General features: G+C 40.2%; 1 protein-coding gene across 1 annotated transcript; it reads right to left on the bottom strand.

The window, feature by feature from the left end:
• Window positions 1–1,782: 1,782 nt before the first annotated feature.
• Window positions 1,783–18,480, bottom strand: LOC115175908 (chitin synthase chs-2). The gene is made up of 19 exons (XM_029735539.1): window positions 18,321–18,480; window positions 18,016–18,151; window positions 16,458–16,646; window positions 9,445–10,481; window positions 9,255–9,350; window positions 8,996–9,154; window positions 8,207–8,381; window positions 7,920–8,021; window positions 7,670–7,811; window positions 7,038–7,238; window positions 6,667–6,951; window positions 6,339–6,518; window positions 5,761–6,163; window positions 5,359–5,396; window positions 4,967–5,031; window positions 4,681–4,791; window positions 3,013–3,227; window positions 2,754–2,835; window positions 1,783–2,601 (listed from the first exon to the last, which is right to left on the bottom strand). The coding sequence occupies exons 1-19, from the start codon at window positions 18,377–18,379 to the stop codon at window positions 2,491–2,493; spliced, it is 3,786 nt and encodes a 1,261-aa protein (XP_029591399.1). The 5' UTR covers window positions 18,380–18,480; the 3' UTR covers window positions 1,783–2,490.
• Between the last annotated feature and the right edge of the window lie 1,996 nt (window positions 18,481–20,476).

Genomic DNA, 20,476 nt, shown 5'->3' with positions numbered 1-20,476 from the left:
GGTCACCCTCCTGATAATGACGACGGGGTTTTGCCTGGCCCGAACTATGTGTGTCGTCTGCAGAACCGGTTAGAAGCGGCTCACACCTTCGCAAGAGAGCAACTCGAGAACGCAGGGGTCCGCCAAAAGCGCCACTACGACTCGCGCGCTAGGGGGAGGCACTTTGGAGCGGGAGAATGTGTGTGGCTTCACAACCCCACGCGCAAGAAGGGGCGGTGCCCAAAGCTGGACAGTGCATGGGTGGGGCCGTGTCTGGTGATAGAGAGAGTGGGGGAGGTGACGTACCGGGTGGAGGTCCCCCCACGGAGCAGGAAGGTGGTGGTCCACCGGGACCGATTGGCACCCTACAGAGGGAGGAAAACGGTAGGAAATGGGAGTGAGGTCTCTGATGTGAGCCCACGGGAACAGTCTAACGAGGAGACTCTAGCGCAACCTGAGCCTGGGATGGGGGCTGCTTCTTCAGAGGGCGCTGGAAATGACATTGGGGCAGATGAGTGTTCTGGGGGTTCACCGGTGAGAGCCACGGGGAGGCCCAAGAGACTGATGCGACCTCCGGGTCGTTTTAAGGATTTTGTTGTGTAACCCTAGGGGCTAGGGTTTAGAAAGGGGGGGGCTATGTAACGACCCGGTATTGTGTTCTGTGTTCGTGGGTGTGTTATGGTTCTCATGGCTACTAGCAGGGGTTGAATGTGTCAGGACAGAGGGAAAGGGTGGGGGGTATGATGGGTAATCCCGCGGGATTTGGAAATGCATAAATAGGGATTACTGTCTCATCTCTCTCTCTCTTTCTGTTCGGGCCTTGATCTGTTCTTATGGGGGTGACCCTTAACCCGACATGGTGTAATTGTGTACGTTCGGTATTTAGCGGCGTGGGCTGTGGCCACAACAATAGCCCAGTTTAGGAATAAACCTGTGTTCTAACCTGCACACCTGGAGTCCGTCTCTTTTCCTTTTATGACCCAGCCGGGTCATTACAATATGTATATAGTTTCTTAGCTAAGTTAGCAAACAGTAAAATTATTTGATTTCCCCCCACTGTAACACTGTAGTATGTTAGCCAGCAGTATACAATATGGGTTTCAGTAGATAAACTAAAGTTAGCTAGGTGGCTTGCACGAAAAATAACTTACTTAGCTAGGCACCGTATTTGTCATCTGCCCTCTTGGTGCTGGCATCGGCTGAAGCTGAGCACCTAACGTTAGCTAAATCCAACTCTTTGTTTCGAACCCTCATCGCTATATTCCGGTTGAAACGTGGATGTCACCATATAGCTAATAGATGTTCCATCGTCTAATTTGTGTTGATGAGAGGAATCACTTGAAGCCATTGCGTCTGGTCAGTTCTTTCAGTTGTGCCCAAAGGATTGTTATTAGTGTCCACCTCCTTTTCAAAAAAGCCCGCCTTGGGGGACAGACGGGGGCCAGAGAACAAGGACCATCCCAAGTTGTAGTGTTTCAGGGACTGGAAAAAATGTCTGCTTGTATATTTAGCAATGAATCCAGTGATAGGAACTTCGTTGAAAGACGTCCAATGGCTTTATCGAACAAGGACAACCATATCAACACCCGTAAAAACGTATTGTCCGATCAGTTAACATAGAACCTTCACGAAATGCCACAAAGAAGGACTACATGTATTTTTACATTTCTAAATTCCCCTTTAAGCGACCCTCTTACTCCCCAGCATGCATCCGATTCTATTCGCCCTCATCACAGCTGTTATCTGTCTTCAATCAAAACTTTGATATGTTGAATCAGACGTACACAGAAACTATGAGAGAAATACAGTATGTATATAGTTTTATTACACATTGATTAGAATACAGATAGCAGAATGAAACAAAGCACAATTTGTTATCGGTGTAGAGGGCTTATAAATTGTAAATAAGAATTTGTTCTTAACTGACTTAGCCTAGTTAAAAAAAAATGTATTCGTTCTATTCAGTTACATAATAAATACATAGCAAACATAACTCCACTAAAAGTTCATTAAATATCTCCATAAATCAGTGCAATAAACAGATAAAGTTCTTCATTCAAAAGGAAAAAGTATAACTGCTAACCAAAATACTAATCAGAAGTGATTCACAACAAAGCATTTGATAAAAAAGGAAAGCAATATGATAACATTATATCACATTTCCCTGAGATTTAACTCACATTCAATTGTTATACTCCGTTATGCTATAATACATGTTGTTGACCGCTGCAATTGTTTTTAATGTTTTGTCCCTGTCTTTGCTCTTGTATTGTATGTTCACACTGCCCTCGCAAAAGAGGTTCATCAAAGGTCTTTTCCTGGTTAAACAAAGGTTAACTATATCAAATCAAATAAATACTCTCTATAATCTCTACTACTTGGAACATTCTCCCTCAATACTACTATATCTAACTGTGCAACATCTAACACAAAACTGCAGTGCCCCTATCTGACTCCTACTACTATTTTAGCTGCAACTGCTACCATTAAGAGACAGTCAGTAGTAAGACCTCACACTGGAGTTTCTTGGTTATGTTGCTCGATTGCTGCTGGATTCTCTATAGACAGAAATGTGTCAAAGTATTTGTCGTATTTGAGCTCTTTCTCCAGCATGTCAGGAATCTGTGAAGTTGGAGTCAGAAGGTACAGAAACACATCTTTAGTTATCCACCAACAGGAATGTCATTGATATGATATAAAATGAAAACAAAGTGTTGGTTCCTTTTGTGCCCTCGATGTTCCTCTTCATCGTCAACAAGATTATGTTAATTTACCTGCATGTCATCGTCTGGTTGTCTTCTCGCAGACTTGGACTCCGTGTTCACAAATGCCACAAAATGGATCAGAGTGTAAATTCTAAAGGAACAAAATAATAATAATGTAATAGCAATAAAATGGGGATGATTTCATGGGTTAATTTATCATAATATAAAGGCAAACTAAATTACTTTAAGAAAATAGTATTTTGAAAATGTGGTTTAGAATTTGGTGATCCTGCCTATAAATAAATACATAAATAATTGAAATAATCACCTGTGGTAGAACATGGCAAAGAATTGGATAAGCAGTAAGGATGCAAATCCCAAAAGGAACATCAGTCCTACTGGATCGATAAATAGATACTCCTTAGTCTGAGTCAGATTGAGATTGGATTTTGGGATTCTGATGGTGACTGAGGATCCAATGGCCTGAAGAGTGAATGTTGCCACCAGCCACATGGCATTGCAGATGAAAAAGCTAAAAGTCGCCTGTATGAAGAGGAGATGAGTTTCATTTAAAGGGATATGAACAAGACAGGCAAGCATGCACAAACAGTGGATTTCTCCGACTAGTGATAGTTTAGTGCTATTGAAACAATCTTTAATACCAGAGACAGACATAAAGTTCTACACCTTCTACTTGATGCTAATATCATGTACATTGAAATTAAAAGACAGCATACAGCCATAGCCATAGCCGCAGGGAAGTAGGAGTGTTGCAGCACCCCCTGATAAATTGAAATAATTTTGCTAAAATAAAAAAAATACATTTTCCAAAAATGTGACTCGTTTCAGGAAACAAGGCATATGTTGCGCATCATTACTTCACAGGAAGTCATGTTGCGCATCATTACTAAAATGTGTTTTGTGGCAGAAATGCCTTCTGGAATATGAACTGTAATGTGCCTTAATAACAAACTTTTATGCATTCTGTAAATACGAAGAAAGTTGTTAAATTACGAGCCTAGTTGGTTTAGCCACGGAAAAAGACAGGGAACCTTCCCGCTAGCCGTGATTGGCTGAGATAATGTATGGGCAGGACATGCCGAGAGATGAGTTCAGATTGGTCTGCCATGTAGCAGACCAATCCTCCCTGACCAAGGCCCTTTTCCAACAATTGCTCAGTTTCGCCAGGCAGCCAGCTCCAGGAAGAGTCTTGGTGGTTCCAAACTTCTTCCATTTAAGAAGAATGGAGGCCACTGTGTTCTTGGGGACCTTCAATGCTGCAGACATTTTTTTATACCCTTCCCCAGATCTGTGCCTCGTCACAATCCTGTCTCAGAGCTCTACGGACAATTCCTTCGACCTCATGGCTTAGTTTTTGATCTGACATGCACTGTCAACTGTGGGACCTTATATAGACAGATGTGTGTTTTTCCAAATCATGTCCAATCAATTGAATTTACCACAGGTGGACTCCAATCAAGTTGTAGAAAAATCTCAAGGATGATCAATGGAAACAGGATTCACCTGAGCTCAATTTCGAGTCTCATAGTAAAGGGTCTGAATACTTATTTAAATAAGGTATTTCCAAATTTTATTTGTAATACATTTTTATGTATATTGCTATTAATATTGTACAATCTGTGTGTCTCTTTATTGGCCTGGGCTATTGTTCAAGACCCAGGCCCAGTTTCCCAAAAGCATCTTGCTGTCAGTTTGTCACTGTCAGAGTAGCCACTCATTTCTGTCATTTGTGTGGTATTAAAAAAGATCATGCTAACATCTTATTTCATGTAAATGTTGAAATGCATTTATAATAGGCCCATTTCTTCCCAGACTTTGCAACAACAAAAAAGCCCATATGTGGAAATCCTAAAAACGTACCTTCTAAACTGTATGCCACAACACAATTGATTATAGATGCATGCAATGCTTTATCATAAAGGGGATTCCCCCCCAGCACCGCACACTCAAAATAGGAGTTATGCATACAGCATACCTTGTTTCTCAGTTCCTTTAGGTCATTTGTGATTTTCTTCTGTTTTTCTTTATCCTCAGCCAGAGGTTCCAAATAGAGCTTCTGGAGCTTTCTCCAAAAGTCCTCCTCTCCCTGAAGCACACCAAGAGACACTTATTAAATAGTCAAGTCAGACATCTACAGTGTATAGTGAAACATATGTGATTCTGGATATAGTGACATACCAACAACGTGAAGCGGTTAGACAACTTTAAATGTATCTTGTAACTTTTATGTCATTCATAATATTATGTTGGTAATAATATACCTTCCCAAGAAAATCTTCATTTAGAGGGAAATCATAGGACTTATTCTGCAGTTGTGTTACCCAGTCTGTAGATACAAAGAATCAAATAAAATATTAGTTATCACGTGCCAAATACAACCTTTCCCAACGATGCAGTTAAAAAAATGATGAAATAAAATGGTAACTTCCACAAGAGAAATAAAATACACTAAAACGGCGCTATATACAGGGAGTATCAGTACCAGTACAATGAAGAGGGGACATAGTTAGCACAGTGTGCAGAGTAACGGTTACTAGGTGAAGTCTAAATGTGCGTGTTATTTTCTCACATTTGTAAGATAATATCATAATGTCTTCATCTTAAAGTCACAAAGTGGAAAGATTGTAATAGATCTATTCAAAAATATACTCACTTTGTTCAGTAGACTGATGAGAACGGAATTCCACATTCCTAGATTGAAATAAATCAAACATTATTTGGTGTGCATTCCACACAACTTTCTCGATACACACATCAAAATAGGAGAAAATGAAAAATACTAATTAAGAGAAAGATTTAAACTAAGATGTTAGATAGAAATATATTGTATATGCAATGAAACACTCCTGAAACAGATCCTTGTGGAATACCACATATAGCCTTGGAGTATAAAGACTTATCATTGAGGTGCACAAATTGGTACCTGTCAAGTATTTCACTTAGAACGTAGTACAGTATATTGGAGATATGCTTTGAAAAAAAATACAGATCCAAATACTATGCTTAGCGTTTACACAGATCATATAAACACTCCAGACACTCAAAATGTAAATACCTGTTATTGTCTTCAGAGGTCAGATTAGGGTTCACCTTTGGCTCATTAGCCAACACAACAGTTTCTGGCACCTGACCATTCTGGTCTGCTACTTTGCCACTGTCCCAGCAGAGAAACTTGCAGCACTTGGCCTGTAGGATGCGCTGTGTGATGGCCTTGGTTGGTGGCGCAGCGACTTGGACACCTGTCTCCCGAGTGCCCCAGGACACATTGTTCATGTTGACCATGGAGTAGATGGTCAGCAGGAGATAGCCACTGGGGATTGAGATGAAGTAGAGGAGGCCGTAGACGACCAGATGGAACTCTTTGGGGTGGAATGCTGCTGTGATGATGTTCAGCAGCACCAGGCTTATGAGAAACAGGCCACTAGGAGTCCAAATGGTTTGCTGCTCAACCATAGCACCTGAGATGAACAGAGATAGTTAACATAATGACAAAGAATTGACGTTTTGTATTTAATGAATGTCCAAGTTTGATATTGCCCATTACGTTGACCGGTTAGTCCGTAACTCTTGAGGTTTGTATTCTTGAGGTTCTAATTTATGTTGATGGCGATGAAGTCTAGTGTCATCATTTACCTACGATGGACAATGCCGTTCCTATCATGAGGAAAGCGTACAAGACACTCATGACAGCTGCTATGGCGATCTGTGTGTCCGATTTCAGCTTGAAGCAGACCAACAGGTACACCACAGGGGGCACTGTTGCAAGGACCAAAGCAACGTTGGGATTGATGTCTAGGATGAATGACAAGCTTCCTGAAAAAGAGAAAGGACCAGAATTATTATGAACGATATTCATCTTCCTTCAGTTTACAAAATGTTTGTATCCTGTTACATCCCAACAACAAACTACCCCAAAGCTAGAGCTGTATGTGGCCCCTGACAGACAGGTTGCCGTGGATACCTGAGATCATTAGGCAGATTGTAGCTGGGCCTAGAATGGAGGCGGCCATGCTGAGAATCTGGTAGAGGATGAAGGGTTTGGAGATAGAGCTGTTCCTCTGGGAGGTCAGAGACCCTGAGCCCAGCAGATCGATGGTGTTGGCCATGGTGGAGGGCCCCCAGCGCCGCCGCTGGTTATAGAACTCCTTGAAGTCCTGGGGTGCGTTGGTGTAGGCGTCAGACGCAGCATTGTACTCCACCCTCCAGCCCTGCTGCAGAAGGAGAGTGCACAGCCAGCGGTCTTCACCTGTGAGAGCAGAGGGAGGAACTGTAGACGAGAGAGTACTGCACAGACAAGCAGCTGTGTTGTGTTGTCCAGCAATAAAGATTTACCTTGATCATACTGTATGTAGTGGCTAGCCTCCGTGGCCTTAGTGGTGTATCTCTTCATGACGTTGTCGTCCATGAGGGCTGCGCCCCTGAACAGACTGAAGCAGCCGGGGCTGCAGAGCACGCTACCAAACACGTGCTCTGCAGTCTTCTGAAGCCAGTGGCCCACCGCGTACTCAAACTTCTGATACCATACCATAGGACCTGGGGCAATATAACAGAATGATCCGACGTGTGATAGCACACCATAGGATATATTCTTGCCTTTTATCTCTAGTGTTATATTGTAAAAAGTGTTATGAATGTACATTAAACACATTTTATTCCATTTGATCATAGGACCTGAGTAGATATCTGTATAATAGGGGCCATAAATGATGTATATTATACCCTAACTGTACTTATAGTGTTCACATACAATATTGTTTTAGGACCGGGTACATATAGTGAAAAAAGCAAGTACCATTGCACTCAAACTTTAACTTAAATAGTCTTGGTTGGTGAGTACATCCAATAAACAATTAAACCAAAAAGATGATCCGGGTACGATGTTCAGTTGTGGCTGTCTATCAGATATGACAACTCCCTAACAATCATTTGATCCTTATTACGATTCACACGAAAGCTTTACCTACCTGTGCCTGTTGGGTGAATCCTTCCACATGCCGCAGCCACTCGTGGATAACGTTTCAGTCGATCTATTAGGAGCATTACAGCAGAGGGCTGGAAGTCGGTGTCCCCATCCAAAGCCAGTAGATAGGTATTGTCCTTCTCTTTCTAACAGAATACAAGAGTATCAGTCCCATTTCCTTTATAAGAAGTAATTTAACAATTTATCTAAGTATGATGCTAGAATTATAAAAAATGATTGTTTATGCTGTTTACCATCATCTTTTTCTTCAGCTCGCTCTCATCTTCACCCTGATCAAACTTCTTGAAATACTTCCTGGTGAGTCGCCAGCCGAGAATGTAGTACAAGTACATAATCTGAAACAGTGAGTGAACTAATTAAGTCTGTGGTTTCATGTCTAATCCAACTTCATCATCCAACTTTAATTTAAGTATATCACTTTCAATGAAATCATAGCTTCGTGATAGTACAATCAAAATTGAAATAGTGTTAGACCTTTCACAGACACATGGTAAACTGTATATTGACAGCATTGTCTCACCTGAGACCATCTCTTCTTGTGGCGGATCAGTAGCTTGTCCTTAAAGTGCACCATCAGCAGGTTGCCATAAGGGAGAGTGTACTCCAGTCGACCTCCGTAAGGGGTGTGCAGGATCCTCTGGCATGGAAGGGGTGGGCTCTCTCTGAAGATGCATGAATCCTCCTCATTGAAGTTACTGAGGTTCAAAGGATAAAATGAGGGAAAGTTTATGTACATTATTATTCTCACCCGTACTGTTAAATCTGCAGTGTACACTGGGTTAGCAGTGCTGGGATTGAGTTACATTAGCACACTGAGCACCCCAGCAGTAGGGACCAAACTCACTGCTTTGACACATGCAGGTATTTTTCACTACACCAAATGCCGTTAGGCCTCAATCCAGCACCTGTCTGCTGTCAGAGGAGATGTCAACTGAGTTTGTTTTCTACTTGGACAAAAATGACATTCCTGATTGCGTAAGAGTTATTAAAATCATTCATTTGGCCATCATTCTTCAGATTTTTTTTTTATCAGGCACACACTTCAACAAACAATGACATTGATGGGGATTTGTTACAAATGGTGGAGAATGTGGGTAGAGCATCCCCTGGTGCTTTTCAGAGGAATATGTGGTTTCTTTTTTTTAACTTAATCTTGATAAATGTCTCTTGTTTTTTTCTTGTACATTGATATTATATCATACGTACCATGTATTCATTTCTTTACAGATTAAACATTACATCAAGTATATATGCAGTTAATTTTGTGCATATTGGATCATCATTTGTGAACATTTGTTGCACTGCTTACTTGTAAACAACTCGGATAACGTCCACCAGGTCCTCTGCGTATTCGTTCACATGCCGTTCTTTACTACCGTTCACGTCTTTAAAAGCATCATCAAAGTAAATGTGAGACTCGAAGCTCACATCATCGTTGGATTCATTCCTTGGCCTGTATTTGTCCAGCCTGGTAAAGAAACAAATAAAAAAGACATCATTTGCTTGAAAAAGCTGCTAACTCTGCCAATTGTGTCGTTTCTCAATCATGTAAAAACGTCAGACTGTACCTGAACATTGAGATGATCATTTTCATCATTTCGTCATTGTTCTCATGCCACATTGTTGCACACAGGTACACCCTGACTGGGTCAGTTTGTCTGTGGCTGGAGAAAACGTTAGAATCGTAATTTGGCATTCCATCTCATGCACAGTCATACAAAACTCTCCCACCCTCCACAGAATTTGCAATAATCTTACCATTTTTTCTTTCTCTGAATCTCAAAACGTGTGTTGAGCAGCATGGACTGTTCCAGAAAGGCCCCCTCGTACATCCTCCGCACAAACAGATTCTGTGTCCTCTCGATGCGCTGAAGCTGGAGGAACCAGATGTACATTGTGCACAGAATCCATCCCAACCACCAGCAGAGTGCAGAGCCTCCCAAGAGGCCCATTTCTGTTAGGTCGGTCATGTCCTGGGGACAGAGGGTATGGGTGATGTCCCTGACTAGCCTCTCAAACCAGACAGTATCGCTGCTTAGGCCCCTGCCATATGTGATGTCATGGCAGTACTCTGTGATGGTGTAGTTAGCACCTCTGGGGTCACTTGAATTCTGGAAGAAGATAATGACAGGAGCAACGAACGCTGCCAGAACACCTAACGAGGCCAGGTACATGGGTAACAGGAAGCTTCGCCGCATGACGTGCATTTTGCAAGCCACCACCACGAACCAATGGCACAGAGCGGAGGACACTATCTGGATGGCCACCAAGATCAGGATCACCAACCCCACATCCCCTGGAACTGATGTCACAGATGACCAGACTCTGCCAGACAGAGGGACGTATGCCCCCACCACGGCTGCAGTGACAAGAATCCGGACCAGACTGGAGAGGATGCTCACCACATTCCTGGATCTCGCTATGTCTTCGGATATACTGTTCAGGAAGCGGTTGTTGAAGAGGGTGCTGTAGTTCTCCCACCAGTTCAGCGAGACAAAGATGGTCCCCACTATTGCCAGACCGATCCAGACATTCATCCCCCTATCTTCCTTCAACAGCAGGTAACTGAGGATGAAGAGCACGTAGCCTGACACTATGAGGACTAATGAGATGATTGGGGGCACTATGAATTGCTTCGTCTCCCTCGCAATGCACTGAGCAGCCACCTGGAAGATGGAGGACAGGATGCTGATGCTGTTCAGCATCATCACATTGGTCACGATGCCGAAGAATGGCATGGTAACAATGGTGAGAACCGCTGTCCCCAGCGACACCAGGAATTCGACACACAGCACCTGGAAAATTGTACATTATCAGAATTACAATAGTATCATTAAATGCAAGCAAATGTAATGCTAAAGGATGAAAAACATTCTGAGGGAAGCTAATATAATATAACCCATTCTGTTCCGGAAATACAACGATCTGTCCTTAACCCACTAAGGTCGATGTCCACGTCCTGCGGAAATCTAATTAGCATAATAAAACAATTCCCATAAAAATCTGTCAGTTCAAACTAGAGATACAGTTCTGTTTTTTTGCATTGTATGCGTCTCAATCCACCGCATCCACCGATATTCCTCTTACGCATCTGCGGTGAAAGGTGGCAGAGCATCGAGCTGTATTTGTCAGACCATTAGACATCCCAAAAATCTAGAGACTCGTGTGAAGGTAACTGGTACTGGATTAAAACATTTATGGAAGTATGGAGGAAGTTTTGTGCCTACCCAAATAAGTAGGTTAAATATGTGTAATATATACAGTTGAAGTCAGAAGTTTACATACACCTAACCTCGCGTGTGCGAGCAAGGAGGCCTACAAACCTGATTCAGTTACACCAGCTCTGTCAGTAGGAATGGGCCAAAATTCACCCAACTTATTGTGGGACGCTTGTGGAAGGCTACCTGAAACATTTGACCCAAGTTAAACAATTTAAAGGCAATGCTACCAAATACTAATTGAGTGTATGTAAACTTCTGACCCACTGGGAATGTGATGAATGAAATAAAAGCTTAAATAAATAATTCTCTCTACTATTATTCTGACATTTCACATTCTTAAAATATTGTGGTGATCCTTACTGACCTAAGACAGGGAATTGTTACTAGGATTAAATGTCAGGAATTGTGAAAAACTGAGTTTAAATGTATTTGGCTAAGGTGTATGTAAACTTCCAACTTGAACTGTATATATAGTACCAGTCAAAAGTTTGGACATACCTACTCATTGAAGGGTTTTTCTTAATTTTTTACAATTTTCTACATTGTAGAATAATAGTGAAGATATCAAAACTAGGAAATAACACATGGAGTCATGTAGTAACCCCCCAAAAATGAACAAATCTAAATATATTTTATATTTGAGATTCTTCAAATCAGCCACCCTTTGACTTGATGACAGCTTTGCACAATCTTGGCATTCTCACAACCAGCTTAGTCAGGTAGTCACCTGGAATGCATTTCAATTAACAAGTGTGCCTTGTTAATTTGTGGAATTTCTTTCCTTCTTAATGCGTTTGAGCCAATCAATTGTGTTGGGAGAAGATTTCAAGATCTTTTAAACTTTTTCAAGTGCAGTCGCAAAAACCATCCAGAGCTTTGATGAAACTGGCTTTCATGAGGACCGCCATGGGAAAGGAAGACTCATAGTTACCTCTGTTGCAGAGGATAAGTTCATTAGAGTTAACTGCACCTCAGCTTGCAGCCCAAATAAATGCTTCACAGAGTTCAAGTAACAGACAGATCTCAACATCAACTTTTCAGATTAGACTGCGGGAATCAGGCCTTCATGGTCGAATTGCTGCAAAGATACCACTACTAAAGGACACCAATAAGAAGAAGAATCTTGCTTAGGCCAAGAAACACTAGCAATGGACAATCAACTGGTGGAAATCTGTCCTTTGGTGTGATGAGTCCAAATGTAAGATTTTTGGTTCCAACCGCGTGTCTTTGTGAGACGCAGAGTAGGCGAACGGATGATCTCTGCATGTGTGGTTCCCACCGTGAAGCATGGAGGAGGAGGTGTACTGATGTGGGGGTTCTTTGCTGGTGGCAGTCTGTGATTTATTTAGAATTCAAGGCACACCAGCATGGCTACCACAGCCTTCTGCAGCAATACGCCATCCGATCTGGTTTGTGCTTAGTGGGACTATCATTTGTTTTTCAACAGGAAAATGACCCAACACACCTTCAGGCTGTGTAAGGGCTATTTGACCAAGAAGGAGAGTAATGGTGCTGCATCAGATGACCTGGCCTCTACAATCACAGGACCTCAAACCAATTGAGATGGTTTGGGATGAGTTGGACCGCAGAGTGATGGAAAAGCAGCCAACAAGTGCTCAGCATATGTGGGAACTCCGTCAAGATTGTTGGAAAAGCATTCCAGGTGAAGCTGATTGAGAGAATGCCAAGAGTGTGCAAAGCTATCATCAAGGCAGAGAGGCTACTTTAAAGAATCTAAAATAAAACATACATTTTGATTTGTTTAACACTTTTTTTGTTATTTCATAGTTTTGATGTCTTCAATATTATTCTACAATGTAGAAAATAGTAAAACTAAAGAAAACCACTTGCATAGTAGGTGTGTCCAAACTTCTGACTGGTACTGGAGCTTTCTTTTTTCTTTTCTTTTTCTGTTTTCTTTTTTCTTAAGGGGTGGATCAGCTTAATATTGTGGAAAGATTGTTGCTTCCATCAATGTAATTGTCTGCATCATTTCCAATCCCCCATATACTTTTTTGGTAAATATATATATCCATATACATACACATACCTATATAGATATACATACTTTTTAAAGAATATACCTTTATTATTCCCCACAAACCCTACCACCCTTCCCCCAATTGGAGTAAACGAATAAACACTTATGCTTCTACCTTCAGTTTATACATCTTATACACATTTTACAGACACAATCTATTTTACAATAGTTCTATTTAGTTTGTTTTTAATCCTTCCTCTATTTCTGATGTTCTTCCAGTTTGATTTCTATTTGCAACTGTGCTATTTCACAAAATTTCTGAACCTATATACATTTTACAGACCCTGTATGTTTTACATTGGTTATCTTGTTATTAGTCCCACCCTTCAGCTCCATTCAACCCCTCCCATCTATCTCTCATCATCAGCCATTTTGGATTTCTATTTGCCATATATTTTTCAACTGTGCTGTGATGCTTCACAAAAGTACTGAACCTTTCTATTCTCATAGCTTCTACAGATTGTAAATAAAAAAAATAAAAAAATCTAAAATAATTATTATATTATTGATTGACTGACTATGGCTTTTCAAATCACCCAGTACTGCTATCTGCAGCGTTAGTTCTAGGCAAATGTTGCAATTCTTCAGCCATTCCTGGACCTGTGAACATTTACATTTTAGTCATTTAGCAGATGCTCTTATCCAGAGTGACTTACAGTAGTGAATACATACATTTCATGCATTTTTTTTTGTACTGGCCCCCCGTGGGAATCGAACCCACAACCCTGGCGTTGCATTTACATTTTTTACATTTAAGTAATTTAGCAGACGCTCTTATGATATCCAGTGGAACAAACACTTTACAATAGTGCATCTAAATCTTTTAGGGGGGGGGGGGGGGGGGGGGGGGGGGGGGGGGGGGGTTAGAAGGATCACTTTATCCTATCCCAGGTATTCCTTAAAGAGGTGGGGTTTCAGGTGTCTCCGGAAGGTGGTGATTGACTCCGCTGTCCTGGCGTCGTGAGGGTGCCAGAGCAGCGAACAGTTTTCACTGGGCTGAGCGGGAACTGTGCTTCCTCAGAGGTAGGGGGGCCATGCTGGCGTTGCAAACACCATGCTCTACCAACTGAGCCACATGGATGACCAAAAACAAGCTACATATGGACAATACCAAAATAAATTATCTAATGACTCTGCCTCCTCACAGCAAAATCTGCAGAGCTGGGAAGATTGTATCCCCCATATATATTACATTCTATTGGTTGCAAGAATGTTCTATAGTAATTTAAATTGAAAAATGTGAAGTTTTGAATCTGGCGTTGTTTTGCGTATCAATTTATAAACAATGTGCCATGGAATGGGTACATCGAAAATCTCTTCCCAACTATTTTGCAATTTATATGGCACAGCTGTCAGTTTTTTGGTCCTTAAATGAAATTGGTATATGTTTTTATTTATCACACTTTTCTTTAACCATTTATGTTCTTTAATACCCGTGTAGCTCAGTTGGTAGAGTATGGTGTTTGCAACGCCAGGGTTGTGGGTTCGATTCCCACGGGGAACCAGTATGGAGAAAAAATGTATGAAATGTATGCATTCACTACTGTAAGTCGCTCTGGATAAGAGCGTCTGCTAAATGACTAAAATGTAAATACAGGGCCGACATACAAGTTTCTTACTTTTTTCCCCTTCTACTTTTTGTGGTAATGCTGCAATTAATTGGCTGTAATTTTGGGTCGAGCAGACATTTCCATATGTCTGTTAGCTGCATGTGTGACATAACTCCACCAGTCCTATTTATGATATCATTCACTAAAGTTATACCTTTTTTAAACATTTTTTTGTGTATTATTAATATATTTGAGTTTAACCACAATATTTGTTGTATTATTTGTTCTGCCTTTTCAAGTGGATTAAACTGAAATTGCAACCAACTTTCTAAGGCTTGTTTAAAAAAATAACGATATTTTGAAGATTATTTCCTTTTCAAACAACCGAAAGTGAGCAGGTGTAATCTGAATAAAGGGAAAAAGACCATTCTTGAACATAGAATGAGATATTCCTACCAATATACTGGAGAACCAGTTTGGATTTAAGTATAACTTTTGTACGACTGATATCTTTAGTGAGAGGTCTAATGCTTTAATATTTAATAATTTCTGCCCTCTGAATTCATATTCGTTATATAAATAGGCCCTTTTAATTTTGTCTGGCTTCCTGTTCCAAATAAAATTGAATATTTTTTGTTCATATAATTTAAAAAGCAGGCCACTACGTGTAGGCAAAACCATAAGCAAATAGGTAAACTGTGATATGACTAAAGAGTTAATCAGGGTGATTTTTCCACAAATAGACAGGTATTTTCCTTTCCATGGTAGCAAGATCTTATCTATTTTTGCTAACTTTCTATAAAAATGTATTGGAGTGAGATCATTTATTTATTTTGGGATTTGTATACCGAGTATGTCCACATCTCCGTCAGACCATTTAATTGGTAAACTACATGGTCATGTAAAATGTGAATTTTTTTGTGATCCAATACTTATCATAATTTGGTTTTAATCCAGAGAGGATAGCAAAAGTATCTAGATCCTCTATGAGGCCGTGGAGAGATTCTAATTGTGGTTTTAAAGAAAACATGAGTCATCAGTGTACAATGACACCTTCGTTTTTAAGCCACGGATTTCTAATTATTTACTGTTTTACACCTAGGGTTACTATACATAACTTTAACCCATTTTATAAGAGATTCCCCAAAATTTAAATATTCTAGGCATTTATATATAAACTCCAGTTGTACTTTATCAAAAGCCTTTTCAAAATAAGCTATGAAAACCAGGCCTGGTGTCCCGATATTTGAGATACTGGAGCTTATATGTTTCTCCTAGATATAGGTCAGACACTTCAAAACCTTCTTCCTTGTGATTCATTTTTTTTGTTGCCATTTATGAATATGTTATTCAATGTATTTATATTGGCTATTGTAGTAAAGGCCAAATTCAATATTTTATCAAATAATTTTGTATATATATATATATATATATTTATGCCTAAAGGGGTCCTAAAAATCAAAATCAAATAGCTAAATGATCCATGGTATGACCATCTTAAAACAGCTTAGACTCTTACATTTGTTTATGACATGGCTGGAGATGTTATCCCTCCGATGCGGTTCCCCTTTCATAACATACTATGAATTGTCATTTTAAGCTGAAACTTCATTGACGACAGTGTTTTCACTAATTATCAGTATTTTAACATACAAATGTAATCCTAAAGCCATTTACAACAGCACACGGACAAACAACTTCTCTCAAGGTAAGAAAATGATTAAGATAGCGGTAAAAACCCAGCACACGATCCCTTTAGCTTTAAAAGAGCAACGTTTTCCTATGCTCCCCCACTCCCCTGAAGCATCTAATCCTCATTCCCAAGCTAAATGACGTGAACCTGGCTCAATCTACTTTCCCACTGCTCAACTAGACAAAACAAGTTAGCAGATCTGTCCCTGATACGTCATCTAGGGGAACAATAATAAATCATGTCATTTTTTAACACCTGGTGCTTACCCACAAAACCGTCTCCTTTGATGGTTTCTTTGAGTCTTTGAAGAATAATTTCCACAGGCTTTTAATGAGGAGCAAGACACTTGGTGCAATCACAGCACAGCTGACACTGAGGAGGGCGCATGGCTTTTGGTCAGCTGGGACTGTATAGGTGGCGTTACTTGACAGTGTTATCAGGAGCAGAAAGGATCCCTGCAAAAAATAAGAGATGTGAAATTGGGATAATATCGGTAAGTCTTCAATACTTGATATTTACGACTCAAATGAGTTGTTAAAAAAACATGTACAAAGATAATAAATACACAGCTTTGTAATCTGACAAGATTGCGTGAAGCAGGGCTCCACTGCAAAAGAGACATGGTCTCAATGGGGACTTCCCTGTGAAAATAAAGGTTAAATAAAATAAGGTGGATAGATTCCGTGTGCGTGTGTGTGGTGTGTAGACATATCTGTGAGACCGCTTTCTAAGTATAGCCAGTTATTATTTAGTTAAGCTTTGATTAGGGAATTCTAAATTCCAACAGAACAAAGTGTATAAATCAATATCAAATATTTCAATGCCCTTGGACATGGGAAAAATGGGTCACCTTTTTTTAACACAAATGCTACCTGATTCAAAGTATGGAATGACCCTGTGTAGTGGTTGTTTAAGAGACGATAATAATACATTTAGCTAAAATGTGGCTTATTTCCTTCCTTTCTTCTCTGCAACACTTATCAATGACTAATCTTTGTAATTCCATTTCAAAAAGGCTAATTTAATAAAGGACATGATTTTTTTTTGTGCTTTGCCTAGCGGCTGACCTAACTGACTTAAGATTCAATAGCAATAAAAAACAATAATTTACAAAAAGTTATGCTTTAGCACATCACAGCTCACTCTTGACAAACACCCCAAATGACAATTCCATCATCAGCAGGTCAAGCGTTTTAATCATCTAGGCTGGCTGGCTGTCGCTAGAGATAAGGGATGTATTAATCCAACTTGGTATGGTACACAATTATTACTGACTCAGCGCCCAGGTACCTATCCAATTACTTTTATTAGAGATGTCCACCAATTCAACACAAGAGCCAGAGACTGATAATGACTGAGGTAAAAACACATTTTTTATATACTGGTGCTTTTGAGTGGCACAAACTACCACAGCAACGTAAAACTTTTCTGACAATAACTTCATTTATAAAGAATGTCAAAAGCTGTCTATGATTGAACAATTGAACCCTTTTCATATCTGTATCTATGTAATGTATCTATTTAAAGTATGTATCTAATACATTTTGTAACAAGCACTGTGGTATCACTGTCATGTTTTTAAAATGCTTTTTCTGTGTGTAAATGTATTTTTTTTTCTGGCAAATAAAATCAATCAATCAATTTACGTGTTTATGAGTTACAGTATAACTGTTTTCAATGATATATGAACTACATATTATGTAATAATTAACTGTTCTACTTCTAAATCCTTTGCAATCCTCTTAAAGGCTCCTTAAATGTAAAGTTTTACCAATAGTTTTGTAGATGCAAACAAATATCCTTCCTAAAACCAAAACATCTTACCTTACTAAATATGGCAAGAGCAAATACAAGAAGGGCAACAATAAAGAAGGAAAGCCATTGCAGAAGTTTCACTAGTTTTTGGGATGTCTGTTCATTCTGGATGACAGGGACATCTTTTCCCACGTCCCAAGATCTCCTAAAAGGCAGAGAGAAAAGTGAATGTTGAAAATTAACTGTGGTGATGGAATAATTATTTAACTCAAAATTTAGCCTACTTAAACTTGATACTTTCTTAAAATCACAAATTACATTTAGATAGAGCATCAATTTAGCAGAGTAAAACAATTGGTACTATGGTGAATTACCTGATAACATGCTCTTTATCCATATTCATCCTATCTGTATTTGTGCTGTTTGTATGCATGCATACATTATAACCCTCCTGGCTTATATTTATAGTGCAGTCAGGGTGTGGGTAGAAATGTGCATATCATCTGGTTGAAGGAAGTTTCAGCTGAACTTTGCCAACTTCCTTATTAATTACTGAGGGGAGAGGTTTAGGTGAGGTTAGGATATGAGTCAGGTGCATGGAGTTAAGTGGTAGGGTTGGCCACCATTTAAAACAAAAGGGATGATGGCCAACATTTAAAACAAAAGAGATGAAAGGCACCATTTGTCTATCGAAACAAGTAGAACAATTTATCCTGGGGCTTATTTTTCATATCAATGCACTCTTGAAGAAAATGGAGGGATCAACTTGTTGATTTATTAAGCCTTTATTGTCCTGGCATTTCGGTAGAAATCTAAACAACACGGAAAACAAACACCAACATGTTTTGGCTTGGTATCTGCCTACATCAGGTATTCAAACCTTTCCCCCCTGGTGAAGTCAGCTGAAATGCATTGGTGTTTGTTTGGTAGTCATTTGTCTGTTTTCTGACAGTCATAGCCTACCCTTTTCAAAGAGCTACCATGTCTCCATGGCCTCACAGTTTTTACCCATTAGAGTGCACCACCACAATTGCTTATTGTAAAGATGTGATGCTATCTTGTCTCGTCTCCCATAAATAGAGTTTTTAATCTCAATGGGATGATTTAGAATAAATAAGGCAAATTAGTATTTCTTGATCACAGATGAAGCAGCTTCTCTATGAACCCTGATCAGTATCATCATCATACCTGCTCATTATCTTCCTTGACAATCAAAGCATTCCACTGAGTAGAACGTTAGTGGGTGACTAATGACAGCTGCGGTCCGTTTCCCAATACTTAAGACAGAAGAGTGGAATGAGTGGAATGTCTCATCAACAATTCCAAGAAGTGTATATGTAGCAGGAAACAACATTTAAATTGTGGTTTCCCCATTATGGTACAGTAAGGGAAAAAAGTGTTTGATCCCCTGCTGATTTTGTACGTTTGCCCACTGACAAAGAAATGATCAGTCTATCATTTTAATGGTAGGTTTATTTCAACAGTGAGAGACAGAATAACAACAAAAAAATCCAGAAAAACGTATGTCAAAAATGTTATAAATTGATTTGCATTTTAATGAGGGAAATAAGTATTTGACCCCTCTCAATCAGAAAGATTTCTGGCTCCCAGGTGTCTTTTATACAGGTAACAAGTTGAGATTAGGAGCACACTCTTAAAGGGAGTGCTCCTAATCTCAGCTTGTTACCTGTATAAAAGACACCTGTCCACAGAATCAATCAGATTCCAAACTCTCCACCATGGCCAAGACCAAAGAGCTCTCCAAGGATGTCAGGGACAAGATTGTAGACCTACACAAGGCTGGAATGGGCTACAAGACCATCGCCAAGCAGCTTGGTGAGTTGGCGACAACAGTTGGTGCGATTATTTGCAAATGGAAGAAACACAAAAGAACTGTCAATTTCCCTTGGCCTGTGGCTCCATGCAAGATCTCACCTCGTGGAGTTGCAATGATCATGAGAACGGTGAGGAATCAGCCCAGAACTACACGTGAGGATCTTGTCAATGATCTCAAGGCAGCTGGGACCATAGTCACCAAGAAAACAATTAGTAACACACTACGCCGTGAAGGACTGAAATCCTGCAAGGTCCCCCTGCTCAAGAAAGCACATATACATGCCCGTCTGAAGTTTGCCAATGAACATCTGAATGATTCAGAGGACAACTGGGTGAAAGTGTTGTGGTCAGATAACTCAACTCGCCATGTTTGGAGGAGGAGGAATGCTGCCTATGACCCCAAGAACACCATCCCCACCGTCAAACATGGAGGTGGAAACATTATGCTTTGGGGGTGTTTTTCTGCTAAGGGGACAGGACAACTTCACCGCATCAATGGGACAATGGACGGGGCCATGTACCGTCAAATCTTGGGTGAGAACCTCCTTCCCTCAGCCAGGGCATTGAAAATGGGTCGTGGATGGGTATTCCAGCATGACAATGACCCAAAACTGACGCCAAGGCAACAAAGGAGTGGCTCAAGAAGAAGCACATTAAGGTCCTGGAGTGGCCTAGCCAGTCTCCAGACCTTAAT

The sequence above is a fragment of the Salmo trutta genome, chromosome 36 (assembly GCF_901001165.1).
Source record: "Salmo trutta chromosome 36, fSalTru1.1, whole genome shotgun sequence".
NCBI lineage: Eukaryota > Metazoa > Chordata > Actinopteri > Salmoniformes > Salmonidae > Salmo > Salmo trutta.
Note: the sequence above shows the minus strand (reverse complement) of the source record. Positions and strands in the feature narration are given on the sequence as shown.